Source organism: Syngnathus typhle, linkage group LG5 (genome assembly GCF_033458585.1).
Source record: "Syngnathus typhle isolate RoL2023-S1 ecotype Sweden linkage group LG5, RoL_Styp_1.0, whole genome shotgun sequence".
Classification (NCBI taxonomy): Eukaryota; Metazoa; Chordata; class Actinopteri; order Syngnathiformes; family Syngnathidae; genus Syngnathus; species Syngnathus typhle.
In genome coordinates this window covers 13,119,510-13,139,609 of record NC_083742.1, presented here as the reverse complement: position 1 = coordinate 13,139,609, position 20,100 = coordinate 13,119,510, and the positions used below count along the sequence as shown (strand labels likewise).

Genomic DNA, 20,100 nt, shown 5'->3' with positions numbered 1-20,100 from the left:
TTTGGTTTCAACAAAAATCCACAAAGACCACGTCAATTACCAAAACAACACCATTTATTATCTAAACTTTTCAGATGAGCTGTTAAGACCATTTAGTTTTTCTTCAACATTTTCTTTCCATGTAAAAGATGTACAAAAAACACTTTATTGCTAAACAACATCCCATAAGAAACCAACAAAAAAAAGAAATATATATACATTTTTACAAACATTCAACGGACACAAATAGATTTAAAAAAAAGAACACCAACATAAGCACAGTTATGAAATCTTGCGATTTTAAATGGCGCAAAAACATAATCAACACTGATGCTCGTCGTTGTTTCCATGGGGGTGCAGTTTGATCCTTGTTCATCCCGACTCGGGATGAGCATAATAATCGATCGTCGATTGATCGTCAAGACTTATTTGATTACTGGCATCTTGAAGCGAGTGGAATGTCACAATGGCAGGCAGCTTGGAAACAGAAGTTCAGCACAATCAAACTCTTTCTTTTTTTTGTGAATATTCTATGAAATCATTGAATTTAGATGCCTATCCCTAATTGAACAAACCAAATTAAAATAAGGATTTAGTTAAGGCCCTGTATAAATAAAGTGTCTGTTACAAAGTCTTATTTGGTTTACTGTGTTTTAATTCTTGAATGTAGTATGAGATCATCAGAAGTGGGAAAACTTTTGAGAAATCCCCCAAACCATGCATCCATGCTTGGAGTTACTAACCACAAATCCATCGTGTTGCCTAACTTCTATATATTCCCTCACAAATGCCCATCATATGGATTTGTTGTAGTATAGTTTGTCATGAATTTAGCGTAGCCCTTGGAGGACTTTACAGAAAGTTGAATAAGGTCCATTGCCTTGCTATTAGATGGTAAAATGCTGTGCGCGCCTCAGGACAATAGACGGTAGAAATGGATCCGCTTGTGTGAATCTAGTGTGTGTAGGTGGACTGGCTGTAAGGACGGCAGAGGCCACGCGGAGATGGCGTGGGCGTCTCCGAGCGGTGGTGTTGTGTGTCTGCGGTTCAGAGGGCAAAGAGGCACAACGCTCTCCGCCTCCGAGATTCTTCTTGGCTCATGTCCACCTTTTTTGTCTGCTTTGCCATGGGTCGGCGTTTTCCAGCGATGCTTGTTGGCTTCAGTGTTTACTCCGCTTGAATAAAAATGTATGGTCCCGTCGCCCGTTAAGTCATCCAGAGAAAAGAGGGCAGGCCGCCTTCCAAGCTTCCAGTAACATCTGCCTTGGTCCGGCTTTTTTTTGCAAAACGCTTTTGTTTGTCTTGTTCTCTCTTTCCGAGTTGAGATCAGCCTTTCATTGCCGTATTAGTAGATGACCTCATAGACAGTGGCCTTCTTGTCCCCGGATCCGGTGACAATGTACTTGTCGTCCACAGATATGTCGCAGCTGAGCACTGAGGAGGATTCTTTAGACTGCCAGGGGACGGAAGAAGACAGAGCATTTGAAGAAGAAGAAGAAAGTAGAAGAAAACATGCGCTTTAAATACATTGCCAATCTATTTGAATATTTTAAAACTGTGATGTAGTGAAAGGCAAGTCACATGTAAAGCGTAAAGTGTGCTCACATTTAATACATTCACTAACTCAGGTACATGAAGTACGCACAGCGCATACCTGGAATATGCTGGCACCGTAAGGAGTTCTCCACGCGTTAAGCAAGTTGTCCTTCCCGGTGCTCACGAACCATTTACCTGCATAGCATTAACAAAGAAGTGTATTAAGGCCACGGTTAAAACAACGCCATAAGATATATTGTGTTCATAAAAGTAGATTATTTCATGTTCTCCATCATTGTAACAACGTTTAAGGCTCTGTATGTATTTTGTTAGCCTCATAGCAAAGTGATTGATTTGAACGTACAGTCACGATATCGATTAAAAAAAAAAAAAAAAAAAAGAATCTCTGGTCCATAATGTCAAAACGTAAACACTGAGAGTAGTAGAAGGCAAACAGCTGGTGTCTTACCGCAATAGGCAAACTGCAGGGAGAGCACGCAGCTCTCATGGAGATGCAGCTGATATTTGTCCGGCTTGGTCACGTGGAGGACCTCCACATTGCTGCTCTCCATGCCCACGGCCAGCCACTCTCCGGTCGGACAGTAGCCAAGAGAGAAGATCTGGAGCGAGAAGGGAGAGCTGGCGTTACTGGCGAGTGTGACACCGACCGTGTTGGCGGGGGCCCGGATCTGCGGTGAATGTTTTCCAGTGCTCGTGGAGGTTTTCGAGCCGAGCGCGCACCTGCGACGTGAAGTCGTGCTGCTGCAGTTGACGTCCCTCTCGCAGATCCCATGACCGGACGGTGTTATCCAGGCCTCCGGTCCACAGCTTGGTGCCATCGTTGGAAATGTCAATACAGCTGGCTCCGTCTGTGTGGCCCTGGAACTGCCTGCGGGGTTGATAAACATACACACACAGCTTCAACGCAGAAACCGACACGTTTACCCACTACACTATAGCCACCTCGGAAACTACCTTCAAAATTGTAAGCTTGACTTTACTGCCCACATTTCATGTTAGGGCAATTGAGACAGAACAGTTTTACAAAGAAAAAAACATGCGGATTGTTTATATATTGCTAATAGAGTTCCATGTCATGTTCTGTGGTTATGGCATTTCTTTTTGTCTTTGGAGAACAGCAACATTGGGAAAAAAATACCAAAATGCAGTATAAAGCATGGGAATACTGGAATGTACTTCATTCATTACCCATTTCACATTATTTTCAAAGCAACTAAAGGTAGAGCCTTAGTCAGATGCGCGACAACAGCAGCACAAGAGATGATTGATTCAGACAAAAAAAAAATGGCGTGGGTTGCGAGCGTCTCGTATTAAATTTAACATTCTGGTCACAGCTTCTAACTATCCACCTCTGTTCATTTTACAGTATGATTAATGGTTCCATTCATTTTAGGTTGAAGAGAAACATGTTCCTGCAACTGTCACACTCTAAAAACCTCACCAGAACTTAAATATGTTTTAACCCAATGATGCACTGTGTGTGTGTGTGTGTCAATGTGGTCTTACCGAACCAGCGTCTGATTGTGCAAGTCCCACACGGCGATATTTCCGTCGCTGCAGCACGAGAAGCACACTTTGGAGTCCGGGCTGATGGCCAGAGCGTAGCACGCCGGTGCCGACGACGTTAACTCGGCCTTGATCCTCGGGGTGGGCGTGGCCAGGTCCCAGATGGACAACGTGCTGGCCTCGCCGCCCACAATCAGAGTGCGGCCGTCGGGGAGGAGGCGGCACGAGCGGATGTAGTTGTCCCGGTTCTGTGGGGGTAAATCAATAATGTGGAAGGAGCTCAAATTAGTATAACTCACATACTGAAAGGCCTCAGTTATCATTGCTTACTCACCAAACAGTCAAGCTGCGACACCGGACTCTTGTTGCCAGGGTGACTGATGTCCCACACTTTGACGCAGCCCTTCCCGCCCGTGTAGACGTGCCGCGTGGGGTTACTGATTGTGACGGCGCAGACCACCTCGCCATGGTTGAGCGTGTTGATCTGGCGGGCGTGGCGAGGGATACCTGGGCCCACCAGGGCATCGGGGGGAAACGGCACCGGCTGCATCTGACCATCGGCCGCAACATGGAAGGAGTAGGCACTAGGGAACAAAGAGCAGCAAAAAAGGAGCACAACGTTGATTTTCGAGTCGTTCAATGACCCGAGATGTCCTCGCGCTAATCAAACAAGTTGCTGCAAAGATACTTACGGCTTGCCACCAGGGATTCCCGTCAGGCTGGGAGGCATTCCTGGAACCCGCATGTGAGGGTGCGGATCAAAGCCGACCTTGATGAGCGACAGCACACACTTTATGAGCGCAGGGCAAACGCACAAAAACACACACATGCAGGCTAAGACAACATTTGGGGACTTAACAACGCATTAAGTCGTCGAGCGAGCACAAAGCAAACAGCCACACACAATGCGAAAACGAATAACAAGTGTAAGAGTCGGTAAACACCGACTAAAAGCTGCGAGTGCAACACGCGCATGTAGACACTCACGCGCACACCTCTCAAAGTGACACAAACCGCCGCTGAGTACACACAAGCAGAGTTACGGCAAACTGTTGCTCAGACAGAGGCGCCACTTGACTGAACCTATTTAAACAGTGTAATGAACGCTATGCAAATACAGCAATGAGTGATGAGCTCGTTGGAAAATAAACTCCCCCCCTCCCATGCTGACTGAACAAATACACGGAGTTCTCGTTTAACAACGTAATCGAGTCAAATTGCGCTGTACGCTATCACTAAGCTACGCTAACGCTGTTGTTAAGAGGACTCGTTTTACTACTGCCAGGTGGGCATTGCAAATGAGAATCTGTTCTCAATTGCCTTACCTGGATAAATCAAGAGTAAAGACATTTTAAAAATCATAATTACCGTAGATTTTTGTACGAAAACATAAAGGTTGGAAAAATAAATTAGTTAGGATGAATCTTTTTTTGGGGGGGGGGGGAGGAGGGGGGGACAGTGTCCCTGTGGCCCCTCCTCTAGCTCTGCCACTGCTTAAAACGTATATCTACCATAATTATGACAACTGCATTAATGTGGGTTAGAGATCAATTAAGCACCTCTGAAGGACTCCCAGTGAACCTCAGATAATCACATGGGCCTTACTCACCATAGGGGAGCGGCCATATGCCGCCACTGCAGCGGCGGCGGCAGCAGCACTCATCTGAGGCGAAATGTTGTGGAGTCCGGCAGCGTAGGCAGCGGCGCTGGCTGCTCCGGCTAGCTCGCCGTTCATCCCGGCCGCGTGAGGCAACATGCTGAACGCTCCTGGGTACGGGCCGGGCACCGTCAGAGGTGTCCTAAGACCTGCAGCTGAGAGGAGACAAAGAAAACATGAAGTGCGAACATTTTAATCCCTCTGAACAGCAAATTAAAGGCTTACATGCCATTTTTTAAGAATATCGTCTTTAAGTAAGTTTTCATTTAAGACTGAGGATTCACAGACAAGGAGAGACGTACTAGGTGGATGGGGGATCTCCATGGAGGGGGGTTTTGACAGGCTGGGCCTGACACCAGGTGTGGCGCTCGGCCCTGGAGTGGAATCCCCTCTTGGTGTGGGTGTGCTTGACTTGAGCCCGGGTGTGCCTGCTTTGTCTCGCTGCCACACAGACAAAACAAAATTGTTATCGTAACCTTCACGCGTAACTGAAGAAAAAAAAAAAGGAGAATCAAAACAAGATCTGAACCATTGCCATCTCTTTGGATTTGAGGGAGGAGGAGCTAGCCGACGATGCGGTCGAAGCGGGACTGCAGGGGTCCTTCTTGAGGAGGCGTGCTTTATCCAAGCCGTTCTCTCTTGGGGAGGGGAGGGGCGTGCCGCGAGGCGAGGGCTGCTCCTGCCCGAGAGATAACCATCCGTATAATTAATTACCGGCGAGCGGAATTTCTGTAATAAACCTGTTGGCATTCAAGGGAGACTCCCACGTGGGCCGTAATGAATGTCAATCAAGCAAGGGTTCTTAATGATGTTTTGCATAAATCTACTTTAAAAAAGGAGCTTTGATGGAAAAGAGTAGTACAAATGAACTGACCTCATTTGAGACATCCACCACTAGATTGTCATCGCTTTTCTCCCCGTCGCTGTCCTGGAAGAATGGACAATCTCTTAGTGCTTCATCAAATAACCCAAAGAGAAACGGATGAATATTCAGGTGCAAATAAAGCATTCGTTTTTCCACCAGGGTCGAGTCATTGAACAGAACAAAAGTGTCATTGTGTTCCACTCAAGTGTCTTACGTAGTGGCTTGAGTCCTTGTCCTCCACTTTGCGCTTCTTGTTGTCGTTTGAAAAGTCGGGTCCGTTCCGTCGCTTGTCTGAGTTGCGGAGACTTTCGGGCAGTAGCGAGTTACTCTGCATGGTGGGAGAGAGCGCCAAGGTTAGGACAGCACGGGTTGAAATGATTTGTTCAAGAGCTGACTTTTACTCCACGGGAAAGGCTTGTGGACTAATCTCTAATCACGTTTTTGGGCTTTTACAGACGCATTTTCAGAGGACTTTTGGCTCACCCCGTCTGCTGCCATTACCAAACTGTAACGTTCTGCAGAGCATCGAAATATGCCGCCAACAAAAAGACAGGCTTAAAACATTTAACAGCTACGGTGGTGGATAACTTACTGTTTTTCATGGATTGTTTCGTATTTACGACCTACAAACGTTCTTTAGAAAAATATTTAGAGTCACGCTATATTGCCAAAGTGTCGGTGTTTGTGATGCAGGCCGTATGCACAAATTATTGTCTCTGTATTTGTTTTTTCAATTTGTGTAAATGAATGAATGAATAAATAAATAGTCACGGCTGCCATATTTTTGCTTTGTTGTTCACTTTGCAATGTGTTTTTTTTTTTTTTTTCTAGGGCCCATGTAAACCTGTCCAGTTTCTGCGCCACTTTTTCGTACGATTCCCAACTAATCTGGTGGGAAAACGTTGCACTAACCCGCACTTTCCTCCTAATGACAGCCACTCTGCTCGTGTGCGAAGCAGGTTAGAAAAACAGAGCGGACTTATTAGCAAATAGGTTAAGAGCTCACAGGAGCGCGAGTTAGACAGCCACACACACACACACACCTCTGAAGTTGATGATTATATTAAGTGGCTCTTAAAATCTAACCACGTTGCCTCTCTTGGCTGGGTGCGTGTTGAGATGTGTGTGCGCAATGTGTAATTGGCTGTGAAAGCTGATGTGTGTACTGCTTGCATAACGCTTGTGTGTCCCCAAAGCACACAACCAACTGCCTCCTGACCAACGGCTCCTATTGTTAATGGATTAAAGCTTCATGTCGACTCCATTATAGTCTCAGCTTGTCAATGAAATGTGCATCCAGCATACACAAACACACATGCGCGTGCACACATCAAGCAGCCAGGGTGGGAGCGCTGACAGAGAGGGGTGAGGTGCGGCGGGGGGGGGGAGGCTATAAGGGATAAATGAAAGAGGAAGAGGAAGGGAGGGGGGGAGAAAAAACAGGGGGAGTGGATGAGGAGATTAGAGGACAGAGAAGATGGAGGAAGGGTGAGTGTATGGAACAGAAAAAAGGGTGACAACGGGAGGGGGTGACGGGCAGAAAATCTGCATTCTACCAAAGCCCCCGATGGAACCACCCCTCCTGTCCCGCCTACACCTTCATAATAGGGTTTTAGTGGGCTGAGCGCAGAAGCACTGACCCGCGAAACATAAGCAACCCCCCCCCCTTTTCCCCCATTCTCTTTAGCATAACACACACATGCACACACACTTTTACACACACACACACTCTCAAGTGTCATATGACTGCTGCACCATCACCCCCTCCCCTTCCCTCTCTGAGTGGTGGCGATATTAAACACAATAGAGTCTTTAAGCGCGGGATCAGGGGCAGTGGTTGGGGGGGGGGGGGGTGTATGAGGCGGGGATAATCTGCTCACTGAGGTGTTAAATAGGCACAACAATGCAGGCTAGCTAGGATGGAAGAGTGTGTGCGTGCGTTTGTGTGTGAGTGTGTGTGTGAGAGCATGTAAGAGTGTGAGAGAGAAACAGAGAGAGAGAGAGAGAGAGAGAGAGAGACAGAACAACGAGAGAGCTAAAAGGCTCATTTGGCAGAGAAAGGAGTTCAGAGTGGCTCCTGGGTAAAACTCAGCTGCCCCCCATTCCCCAAGAGAACACATAAACGCTCACACAAATACACACCAAGAACACGTGTGCGCAAATACACATGCACGCACACAAACGCACACACACACACAGTTCGGCTGTCAAGCTTTGCCACAGGTGCCCTTTCGGTGTGACCTCACGGTTAAAACAATTACAAAACACCGGCGTGGTTATTGTCTCATAGAGCAGGAAGTTAAAATCTTACAGAGCAACAAGTGCAAGTGCGCTTGAAAGTTCCTGGTTTCGCTCATAAAGAGGACATGTTTTTTAATGAACCGTATCACACTGGAGCCCTTCCCCACCCCTCAAATGTCAAATTAAGCAACTAAGGTATCTATATTATATGATTTTTGTGAATTCTGAAAGAACTATGAGGAAAAAATACTTACTGTGCCAGGTTCCCTATCTGTGGTGGCCGATAAGTTGATGGCATCGAGTAAAAAGAGAAAAAACAAGATAATGATGAATAACAGTTATCTCCCCCCCCCCCCCCCCCCAAAACAAACGCAGCATTTTAAATCGAGACCGACCTCTCAAGTGCTCTGCTCCTCCAGGGTGCGAGTCAGGCCCGGAAAGGTGTGGCTTTTTGTCAGAAGCGTCTTTCCCGGCAAGATGCGGCGGCATGGCGCCAAGTGCTCCCGACAGCGCTAGCAGGCTGGCCGAACCGCCCAGCTGAGAGGGGTGCAGGCCACCCGGGTGGGGCGTAAGGGGCACAGGGGCGCCGCCGTGATTGTGTGCTATATGCTGCTGTTGGCAGAGACGCACAGAAACAAACTATAGGAACATGACGATGGAACATAAAAGAAAAAAAAAATCCACGTCAACTGGCATCGTCGCTTTCGCGCAAATCTGCAGCAACCCACAATCAGATCATCGTCTGGTGTGATATATTAAACACGTGTCGCTTTTAACACAAACGGACAAGATACACAAGTGTTACTTCACGCGGGCTCTGATACGATCTGCAAAGGTGGGAAATTGCCAAGTCGACTTAATCATCCTCATTCTGTGATCATTTCTTTCACACCGAAAAAGGTACATGTGCAAACTCCACGCAGGGAGAACGGAGCCAAGTACCGCAGCACAAACCTGAAAACTGGGAGTGTGTTCACCGCTAAAACGGCAAAGCACGGCATGCCGTGCTTGCTAAATACGTGACTTAATAAAAGAAGAACGGCGTTTGCACAATTTTCATTGGCCAGCCGGACACTCAAATCTCAGCAGGTACAAATCAATGGGAGCGTGTAACCCAATCAACAGCCCCGAACAGATGGCCCTGTTTCTCATGTGTCCGGACTCGCTGCATCTCAACAAGCTGCTGCAGTCGACAAGGAGGTGAACACATCCTCTAGCCCCTCCTTCCTCCTCTATCAACCCCCTTCCACCTCCTCCTCCTCATCATCATCATCATCCCTCTGGGGTCAAACACTAAACAATACTGACAGCTGGGATTAGAGTCTCTGAGTTGGAGGATGTGGTGGGGGTAAAGGAAAGAATGATGGAGGAGGGAAAAGGTGGTGGTAGGTGGGTGGGGGTGGGGGCGCAGCTGCTGCTTACACTGTCAGGTCTTGTGAGGGAGTGATGGAGGAAGGGGAGGGAGCGAAGGAGAAGAGTTTGGCTGGCAGCGCCGCTCTCTCTTTCACACCAAATCAGGCGCTTGTCTGAGCGTGAAATTCCTTTGTGTTCCAAAACATCATTATTGCCTCCTCAGACAGTAGCCGCGAGAATCCAAGCTCACTGATTCGCCGCGGGGGGGGAGGAGAAAGAGGAGGAGGAAGGGGTGGAAAGGGTTTGGGCTCGGGGGAATTCAGGGACGACACAGGAGGTGGCTCGGCGAGGCTGGAAGGAGAGCTGAAGGTCGCAGCGACTTTTATCTCACCTAATTGACCAAACTACCCTCCCACCCAACATCGCGACTACCTCCGCCGTACCTCTCCATCATTATGTGTCCAAAACAACTAAATGGTCGTTTAGCCTGCACTCCCATACACACGCACGCACACACACACACGCGCACGCACACACACACACACATACACCCATGACTGCCAAACAACCCGACACAAGCGCACACACACACACACACGTCACACTTGATCAGCCAAACGTCCCCACACAAAACGAGTCTCGCTAAACAAGGCAGGCGCGCATCTAACACCCCCTCCTCCACTTAGCGCCCCCCTGCGCTTGTTGTTTCCGTACACGCACACACACACGCACACATTCACAGATGCAAAAACACAGACGGAGGAAAACAAATAGGACCCCTGATGGGAGCAAATGGAGGGGAAGTATTGGCGGAGTGCGGTTTGTCATGGGATGTTAGCGTGAGCATATGCACGTATGTGCTCTTAATGTGTGCGCATGTGCGGGGGGGGGGTTATGGGGGGAGGCAGGGCTAACATGCTTCATTACACACATTTAACTTACAAACGGGGTGAATGACAGGCTGGCGTGGGAGACGAAAGAAGGGGAAGAAGGGAAGTCAGGGGGGGCAAAGCCATGACCCCCCCAAACCCCATTACAAACACTGAAATCCTACAATTAAGACTCAAAGAGCAACCGCTCAATACTCCAACACCCCCCCCCCCCCCCATTTCGCCTTCAATCACTGTCTTTAATACTCATACACATATGAGTCCACACCAACTAACAAGTCACAGAAGAAAACCTTTGTTGAGCTAAATCCCGGACGACCTGAATGTCGCGGGAACAGGAAATCATGAGATTTTTTTTTTCCCCCCCAAAAAATAATGACGTCATGCAGATCATGCAGTATGTGAGTAAGCGAGTAGATGGAGACACACCGTAGGTGGAAGGCCGGGCAGTCCCCGCACCCCGATGACAGCATTGAGCTCGGCCATGGTCACCTGCTTGGCCCGCTCCACCGCTTGGACCACCTGCTGCTGATGCTGACACACACACACACACGCACACACACACACACACACACACACACACACACACACACACACACACACACACACACACACACACACACACACAATGTTTACCTCTGAGGTTGCAGCAGACGTGCAGACATACTGAAGAAAGAGCGATAGACAGGGGAGGCTTGCTTACCTCCTGCGAGAGGAAGGGGATGACTTGTGCGCAGATTGTGTTGAGTCTCTTGGCAATCTCCGTCTGTGGGAAAGGAAGAGCCGCGACAAGAATTTAATAACATAATCAGGAGACGTTGCTGACAATAATGAAACGACAACACGAGGGTTGATTGTTTGTTCACGTTTAACACTGGGAGCTTTTAGCCTTTTAGTCACATCGAAATTTAGTTCAAAACAAAAACATTTGCACAGGAAAAAAATGTTGCTGTAACTAAAATTCCTTGTGGATTTGGACTCATTTAGTTACTCAAGTGTAGAGAGTAAAATCTAAAAAAATTCTAATTTAAGAGATGATGCACAATCTCTTGGCGAGATTTTTTTTTTTTTACTTAACAATATCCATGTAGCAACTTCAAAGTGGCGGAAGCACACAAACCCGAGAGCTGTTCTCTCAAGAGACAGCTCGGGTTTCTCGCTCCCTTTCTCATGGTTGCTCTTGTCCCCCCCCCCCCTGTTCGCTAACAGCACTTAAACATAATCTCATCAGCCCCTAACTTTATTTGCTGGGCCCCGAGTATCCATGCCAACACATCCGCCCTCTCCGCCCAAATCCCCCCCCCCCCCCCCCTCCAACTCCTTCACCCGGAGGCGGCTACAATCGTCTGAAAGCAGATATCCCCTTAGCAGCGTCAAATCAGATAAGTGGACTCGTATTACACGTCATCCAATCAAAGCGATATGAAGGAGGTCCGGGTGAAGAGGGAAATCGTTGGGGCAGCGACACACTGCGATGGCTCATCGCTGCACGCATGTCGACGCATACACAAACGCTGCATGAGGGGCTCTGGAAGCTCTTACCACTTTTCCACCGTACAGTGCCAAAATAGCGCTACTATAATCGCGGGAAACTTAAAAGTCACAATACCAATTCATCAGAAAGGAGAGTAGCATAACTAGCATTAGTAGCGTTAGCATGTTCTGGCATTTCTTGTGACAGCAGAATGTTTTATGGTCTTGATTTAGTGCCAAGAAAAATTTTTGTTTGTACAAATACCTCCTACATTCCTTTCACCTAACTGCAGGCGGCAACTTAAAATGTAACGCCACCAATGACAAAAACAACTACTTACAGTTACTTTTTGCACAGGTTTTAAACCCTGCGTCTTATAGTCCGGTGCGGGCCATCTATGGAATTTTCATGATCGAGGAAATAAAAATGAGGACTGATCATTTAAAACACTTGTCTTATATTCAGGTGCGTCTTATAGTCCGGAAATCCCGGTAAATGATTACCCGCAACACCAACTGAGCTGGATCTTAAACAAAACAGGAGTTGGTTGGGAGTAAACAATGAGCCAGACAGGGGAAATTAAAGGTAATAAAATGCGGAATGAAGCAGAGGCGATGAATAAAGGCGAGTCACTATGAACAATGTCATGCTAACAGTACGTACATTAGATGGCGGTAAATCTTTGGCAATTAACGTGATGCAAGACAAACGACGATTACCGGCATGTTTGCCAAAAGCTTCCTTGATGTGGTTCGCAGCCGACATCAATAACAACGCGAAGACGTCTAGGTGATTCATACTTGCCGGTTATGCATTTAGTGAACACTCCCCAGTTTGTGCAATTCTGAGTGACACTGTTTTGTATGAATGACACAGAATGGGGGAGGCAAAGTGAGCCTGGCAAGTCGCCTTAGCTTTCTTGTTTGTTTTTTTGCAGTGCAGTTTATTCAGTAATGCCAAGTCAGGCAGTGTTGACGCTGTCCAACAAGTACTTGGTCACACCTGATTCTTATCTGATTGTGGTTTGCAGTTATGTCTGGGATCCGTGTCGAAGGCAAAGGCAGCTGTGTCACCTGTTTGGGTTCTGATACAGCAATTTTGAAGGCTCTCTATGCCAAAGAGGCCATAAACAACAACCGGCGACAACAGCTTGCAAGCTGCTGACCTCGGCATGCTGTGAATCAGTCTTAGGGCTAATTGGCGGCATGACTTGAAAGCTCAGAAAGAGCTAATTTTAGGCCGGCTATACCTGCACGGCCATTCTCAGAAACCCGTGCTGCGCGCCTATAATTAGCCAGCTATCACAGCTACCTTGATTAGGCCGTCTGAGAATAGTCTCACCAAAGACTATCAGGGCATCTTAACTTAATGAGGATCAAACAAACCAGGTTACCTGCATTCCCTCATGGAAAGGAATATTTGGGCTGGAGGAAAATGCGCACGGGGATTCTAATCACGGCAAGTTTGGCTGGAGCCGCGATTGACGAGCTATTTAAAAATAAACCACCATTCACCTTCATTTATTTACACCCATGGATCATTAAGATTTTTTTTCATAAATTCATTTGGGGGATGTGGAAGTCAGAGCACGCAGAGAAAGCCCAGGCAAGCACGAATCGAGATTCTAACGCGGGGATTCTTAACTGTGCTGTTGTGCTGACCTGATTGGAAGAAAATACTTTCTCTCCAACCGATGTCAATAAGGAATTGTGTTCTGAAGTTCAAACAGCGAGGAACCACAATGCACTAACTATGAACAGACTTCCTGTTACACACACACACACACATACACACTCGTTTATTCACAGCAGGGGGTAGTTTGTTAGTCTGTATCCCCCACACTATCCGCCTACAGAAGCCTGTTGCTCCGACAACTAAAGCCCCAAGCCAGTGTGTGCGTGCGTGTGTGCGTAGAAGTGCTCACATAAGAGTATATAGCAGGGAGTTGGGGTATAAAATGGAAGGAAAGCCCTGGAGGAGGATAAAAAAAGAGGGAGGAGAAGGACGAGGAGGAGACAACAGGAAGGTGACTCTTCAGTGAAGCAGCCACGGCCAACCCGCCTCCAATTTCTTCAGGTGTGACTGATCGATAACCGGGGTAATTACTGCTAAACGCCGCGAGCTTCGCAACACTCCGCTGGGGGAAGCGCGTGGGTGTGCGCGCCAACATTCCTCTCGAGGTGATTGTGCCTGCATGTTTAACCATTAAGCCTTTTGTTTGTGCGTTCCTTTTTCTCCTGGCTTTTTTTTGAGCGGGACACAAATGTCCACAAGGGGCCCATTTGACACATCTGCCTTCCCAAGGTTTGCATCAAAGCACACTTCTTTGGCTGCAAAAAAAGCGGAGCTGGCCGTCTCCAACTCTGCTCGTGATCGATTCCTCCCCCCCCCCCCTCTTCCCCGCCTTACCACAGCCCCTCCCATCTAATGTAATAAAGCAGGCCGCTCCCCTAGACAGCACCAATCAATCTACAGAGCCATTCATCCTGCCTCCGGGCTCAGCCGGCCGACCCTAACCGGGGAATTGGAGACAGAGCTCCATCGATCACGGATAAACACACAAGCGCCCGCACACACACACGCACACAAACAAGGTAGGGCACAGACAAACACAGAACACAATGTACACAACTATACCTGTTTGTGCATTTCGATGTTGAGGCCGTAGGACATCTCGTAGTACTGCAAAGGACGTAAAGCACATGGTTGCATTACATTACAAATAATAGACTCTTCACTGATAATGCAGTCAAAGTATAGTAAAGATTTTGAGTATCAAAAAGGAGGCAGAAATGTCCTTTTCTCAACAAAGCTGGCTGTCCTCTAAGACGCTTCCCAGAAACAACAAACGTGAAAACACGACCCAGATCAGTGTTTGCCATTCTAAATCCCAACCAAAGTGCAGCCCTGAGTGGAAACACGGAATCAAAACAGTCTATCCAGAAAAAAAAACTCCAAACTGGCGAGAGCTCTCTGACAAAGACTGCCGTGAAAGGATGCACGCAATCAGGGGTTCGGTGCACACGACCTCTTGGATCTCAACTGGAAACGGATCAAATCGGTGTTGTTTTGGAGCCAGACAAAGGCTCTCAAAGTTTTTGCAAACAACAGCATCACTGTTTCTATGTAAGAGCTGAAAATGTCAGCCTGTGACAACAGAAAACAACCCCTTCATGCGAGCTGAGACTCTTGTACCACATAACACACCTGAGATTTTCCTCAAGCCATCCCAACTTGCTTCAATCTGCATCTTCACCACTTTACGCAACTCACCATTGCTCTGGACTGTCGACACAAAGTATTTCAAGTCCTCCGGGAAGAGTAACAAGGAAGAGTCAGGGCTCATCAACGGAAGCCATGCTTTGCATCGCCCTCAGCAACATAAGGGGCTGGCTAAGAAGTGCCCCATTTGCATGAGACATGCATCTAATTTCAGCCAAAATCAAAGTAGAGGGTGTAAAGTTCTCTATAATTGTTGAGTGTTTTGACAAAAGCGTGTTACAAACACCTGGAAAATATTTTGTAATTAATATATATATATATATATATGCATGTTGTAGTTATCTGGGAGCGCCTTTTAAATGACAGCGTTGGCTTCCTCTTATACGCGTGTTAACACGCACACATAAAGGGAATAGTCGCCCGAGGCAAGATAAAAGTTCATTCAGATTAGAGCACGCAGAGGGCACATGAGGACACGCCACCTTTCTCAAGTGAACTTCTGTTGGAGAACAAAAACAACACACACATGTAAATGGATCTCACCATGACATAGTGTCTTTGCATTTCGGTTTTTTCACCAGCCAGCTTCTCACACTCCAACTTGAGACTGAAACACAAAAGTCACAGGTTACTGTTTTCCGACATAGCAACTCGTAAGACTTCAGCTGACGTGATTTTACTCGTATGTTCCAGTAAAGGAAGGGTCTGGCTGGACATGTAACTGAAAGCAAATTGGAGAATGACCAAAGAAGCGTGCCAATCAATTGTTATCCTTCCCTCACCGCATCTGTCTGCTGGCGAGTAGTTTTATTTGCAATATTTTACTTTCATGTGGTTCTTGTTACTTGGACTTTATAGGATACCTAACTAAATGACTTAAAGGGCTTTTGGAATGGTATTCCAAGTAGTTTGTGCATTGTAACCGATGAACCTGTAGCCTGCCATTTTGAACCGGTTTTACTTTTTTTTTTTTTTTGTTACAACAGCATTCCGTTCCTAAGGCAGCAAATCAGGCTTGTCAGTTTTTGTGGCATATTTTTGGTTTTTATTTATGGTTTGTGTTTTGTCCTATTTTTGTAAGGTTTTTGATAATGGTGACATTTTTTTAAGGGTTTCAATTTTTTGGTCGTTACTTTTTTGTTGATGTAACCTAAATCTGCATGCAAATCAAATCACCCTGAAATAAAATATTAACCTATGCTAATGCAGAAGCTAAGTTACAGTAAATATTTGTATGAAAAACACTTCTAGGCCAAGAATATAAAACATTCAAATAAAAAACGTCAACAGCCGCTATGGAATAGAATTTGTTCAACATTGGAGGTTGTATTGTGTAAATGTCTAATTTGATTATGTGTGGTTGCGTCTGCAGCCTCACTATCGCGCTGTTGGATCAAAAAGACGTTCGAGAAAAACAAACCAGTAATTTGCAGCTCCTCTGGCGGTTTTCCCCGACAACAGATAACAAGATGAGCAAAGAATGCAAACGTCTAATCTGGCCTTTTCTGTTGACTCTCTGATTAAAGAACCCGCAAGTTACAAGGAGAAGCCCGGAATCTTCCGTTGAAATGGAGAACATGATTCTTCCTGTTGAGCTGTGACAAGCGCGTCGTGTTTGCCTATAGGCTGTTTGTATGCGTTTGCACATCAGCGCGTCTTCACCTATCGAAACCACCCCAACACAAAAGACGTGTCACGGGTGAAAATAAGGGGTGATTTATAAAAGCCCACACGCCAGCCATTACAGCCACTCGGACCTACCGCAGCATCAGAAAAGAAAAAAAAAAGCAGCCCGGATGCCTGAGTGTGCTGCACGCTCTTGTGAACCTGATCCGTGTTTATGGGTGAGTCTGAGGCCAGTTTGTTATGCTAACAGGGGTGACTGCATCTGGCTTGGAATAGCATGGAGACCGATGGTGGGCAAAAGTATGGCCCGCGGGCCTCATGCAGCCTAGTCTGTTTTTATGTTTTCATTATCAGGAGCTGATTGGCTAATTTTATTGAGACCTGGTTTAGACACTACAGATGAGAGTGAGACTTTTTAAGTGTCAATCACCTGTGGTACTGAGCCTGCAGGAATTGGAATTCCTCCTTGATGCGGTCCAGGGATTCTGGGATGGTGAACTTAAAGGGTTGACCCGGAGCCTGGTGGGGCGTCTAATACAAACACACACAAACATTATTATCAATCCCATGCTGCAGGCCTAAGTGTGCCTGGGATTGAGTCCAGACTCACATGAATAACCACCATTTTGTTTGGAAGGCTAATGCAAGGGTAACAAACCTGGGCCGTAAACAGCCTGCGAGAGCAATTTTTTTTTGCAGTCCGTGCAATTCTAAAGACAAAAAAACCCCTCAGAGGAACAGCTACTTTTATACGGCCCCCAGGACTCTGACCCTCATGTGTTTTGGGTATCTGTATTATTTGCAAAAACACCCAAACATTTGTGTTCAACAAAGTATAAATGTTGCTACTGATTTGGATTTGCCTTTGTAGTCAATGAAATATGTTTTTTTTTTTAAACTGCAATTTAGCATTAGCAGTCATTGGGAGTCACTAACAATTTGGAATATTTTTTTACTTTTAGCAATTTGGGATGGGTAATCAATCAGATGCAGTTCTTGCCATTTGAATTAGCAATTTACCCTCAGCACCCAATTAAATATGGTTGATGCTATTATATTAGTATATTGGCATTAGAAGATAATTGCATTTGGTTTTTGCTTGTAGTAGCCGTCTGTGGAATATGGTTGTTGGCATTCATTTGTATTTGCAAGTTAACTTTAGAAATAACGTCATTGATCGATTGGCATATTACGACATAATTGATCGATTGGCAAATTATAACACTACAATGAATCACCGAAGTGCCGCATAAACTGCAAACTATCAATTTTATCGGAGTGAAATCTAGAAATGTGGCTGTTCCAATTTGTATGAGCCGTTAAGCGTTAGAAGTCAATGAAATATGACTGTTGCTATTCATCATCAATCTTGCAATTTAGCATCAGGATGTAATTACATATGGTTGCAACTATTTGTAGTTGCAACTTATTAGTCAATGAAATACGGTCGCAATATTGTCAGGATGTTACAGGCGGGTGATGAACTGCAAATGCCACAAAGGGGGCGTGGTGAGGTCGAGAAAAGAGAGAGAGAGAGAGAGAGAGGGGGGGGGGGGTTAAGGGTCCTACCGGGTGTCGCCCCTGGGGGAACATTGTTATCTCCGGACGAGGGGAGAGGGGGGCGCTCCTCTCGCTTCCGTCACGATGCTCCCCTTGAGTGGCACCAAACTCGGAGGGGGTCGGTGATGAGGTTGGTGCTGCCGATGTGCTGCTCCGGTTCACCAAGCCATCCGTCGTCGTTTGCACACGACGAGCGACACTTGGGAGCCAAGCAAGGCGTTTAACGAGCTCCTCTTGCGGGTGTTTCTAGCCCCCTACACTCCCGCGGGCAGGGGGGATAGGGGGGGGGGGGCGTAAATCAGGCAGAAAAGCACGCGGGGGAGCGGCTCATTAAGCTTGAGGCGTAAAAGAAGCAGGTGAGCGATGAAAAGGCCTGGGTAGGCAACGAGCTTTTTTGTTGTTGTTTTTGTCAGGTTTGCTCCGGCATATTCCAAGTCAAAGGGGTGTGGGGGGGTTCTCCGTAAGTAACAAATTCCTCGCCGAGTTAATTGCACTGAAAAGCCCCTACTTGCTTCACTCGAGCCATCCGGAAAATGGATAATTTTGAAATATTTACCTCCCCGCTGACTTATGGTGGACACATTTCAGTCGAGTGAAGGCAAAAGAAAAAAAAAATAAAAGGAAATATTATGCTAGTCTGGATAACAACTACTTCCAAAGAGGCGATCGTGGTTGCAGCGGCTGGAGCAGTAGTCCGTCGTCCGGTTATAGTTCCCCCTTCAATGGCAACTTTCTCACGCGGTTTCACGCTCCAAGCTAACCGAAACTGAAGGACAGCCCACCGAGTGCCCACGCCAGCCAATCAGATGCGCCGCTCCACGTGGGGCTTGCGAGGGTGGACCGCACCTTGGACCAATCGCCGCGCCGGGCACCGCCCCCCTTGTGGCCGTTGACCTGCATTAGCTTCGCCGGCGATGACCAATTGGAGCGGAGCTACTCCGTGAGGCGTCAGAGGCGGGGGGAGGAAGGTGGAGGCTTTGGCTGTCAATCAAAGTAACGTGGCTCAACCAAGTAATTGGGCCAAACACACACACACACACACACATACGCGGAGGCACGCACGCGCAGCAACTTCCTTGAAACCATACTAACAAGTGTCAAGACAAACCAACTCTGCCCTAGCCATATCTACTGTATATCTATATTGCATCTTGAATATGCATGTATTTGTGTAGTTAATCTGCATAAGTACAACCCCCCAAACTCTAATGTCAGCATCCCTTGGGAGAGGACCACCATCCTCACCCAAGAGGTCAAAGAGAAACCATTTCCTTCCCCCTCTATAGGAAAAAATGGGACATGAATCTGTTCCAGGGTCAAACTGTCACCATACGAAAAGCTTTAGTGGCTGCAGAGGCAAGTGCGAATTTTGAATGTTCATCTAGGGGGAAAAATATTTCCTGTAGGAATACTCCTTTTTTCTTTTGCAAAATTATAACTGTCTAGTAATTATACACTTTTTCCTAGAAAATAAATTTATTGCACTCAAACATATTTTTCTTGTAGTATCCATATTTTCAAGTGATGTTATTATTGTACCAGTACTTTTTATCCGTGAAAAAAAAGTCCTGTTACGGTTCATAATAGGGAAGTGACAAACAACAGACGTGGTAAAAGTGAACAGGTCACTATTGCCGCATATGTGCCTCGTAAAAAAAGGCGTGCCGTGTTCCACTTATCCCATCTAAGCGTTGGGTGTGTGGTGAAAAAAAGCCCCTAGGGCCTGCGCCGGCTTGTGATTGGCTCATAGGGGCTCGACCCCTTGACCTCTGCCATGGCTGATCCAGTGCATATGAGAGACTCCTGACTGCGACCAGACGTGACCTTTTTCTCACAGCTCTCACAACACACACACACACACACACACACACACACACACACACAGGTGCTGTGCAGTGGGTGGTAGTGTTAGACACAGCAATGACCTGCATGCGGAGCTAATGTTAGCCTGCGTGTTTGTGCATCCTTCATCCCATTTTGTCTCTTTGGGTGTTCCCTAATCAGTACTGGCTGACTCTCTTCTGTTATACACTATTGCTGCATTTGAAGGCTAAAGGCACACTTTGTTTTTGCTGTTCAGATATCCATTGCTGAAAGGGTTTAACTACTGCAACATTTATGCTAGCTTCATTAACTCGTTACGGCGTCCGTTTGATGGGTGACGCACTCG

General features: G+C 46.7%; 1 protein-coding gene across 1 annotated transcript; it reads right to left on the bottom strand.

Annotated features, from left to right (window-relative positions):
• Positions 1 to 36: 36 nt before the first annotated feature.
• Positions 37 to 18,690, bottom strand: LOC133154198 (transducin-like enhancer protein 1). The gene is made up of 20 exons (XM_061278705.1): positions 17,940 to 18,690; positions 16,801 to 16,901; positions 15,288 to 15,351; positions 14,160 to 14,204; positions 10,752 to 10,814; positions 10,478 to 10,582; positions 8,201 to 8,417; positions 8,060 to 8,076; positions 5,779 to 5,892; positions 5,574 to 5,627; positions 5,229 to 5,378; positions 5,002 to 5,140; positions 4,652 to 4,854; positions 3,735 to 3,811; positions 3,377 to 3,626; positions 3,043 to 3,290; positions 2,257 to 2,404; positions 1,985 to 2,135; positions 1,634 to 1,710; positions 37 to 1,432 (listed from the first exon to the last, which is right to left on the bottom strand). The coding sequence occupies exons 1-20, from the start codon at positions 17,961 to 17,963 to the stop codon at positions 1,325 to 1,327; spliced, it is 2,355 nt and encodes a 784-aa protein (XP_061134689.1). The 5' UTR covers positions 17,964 to 18,690; the 3' UTR covers positions 37 to 1,324.
• Between the last annotated feature and the right edge of the window lie 1,410 nt (positions 18,691 to 20,100).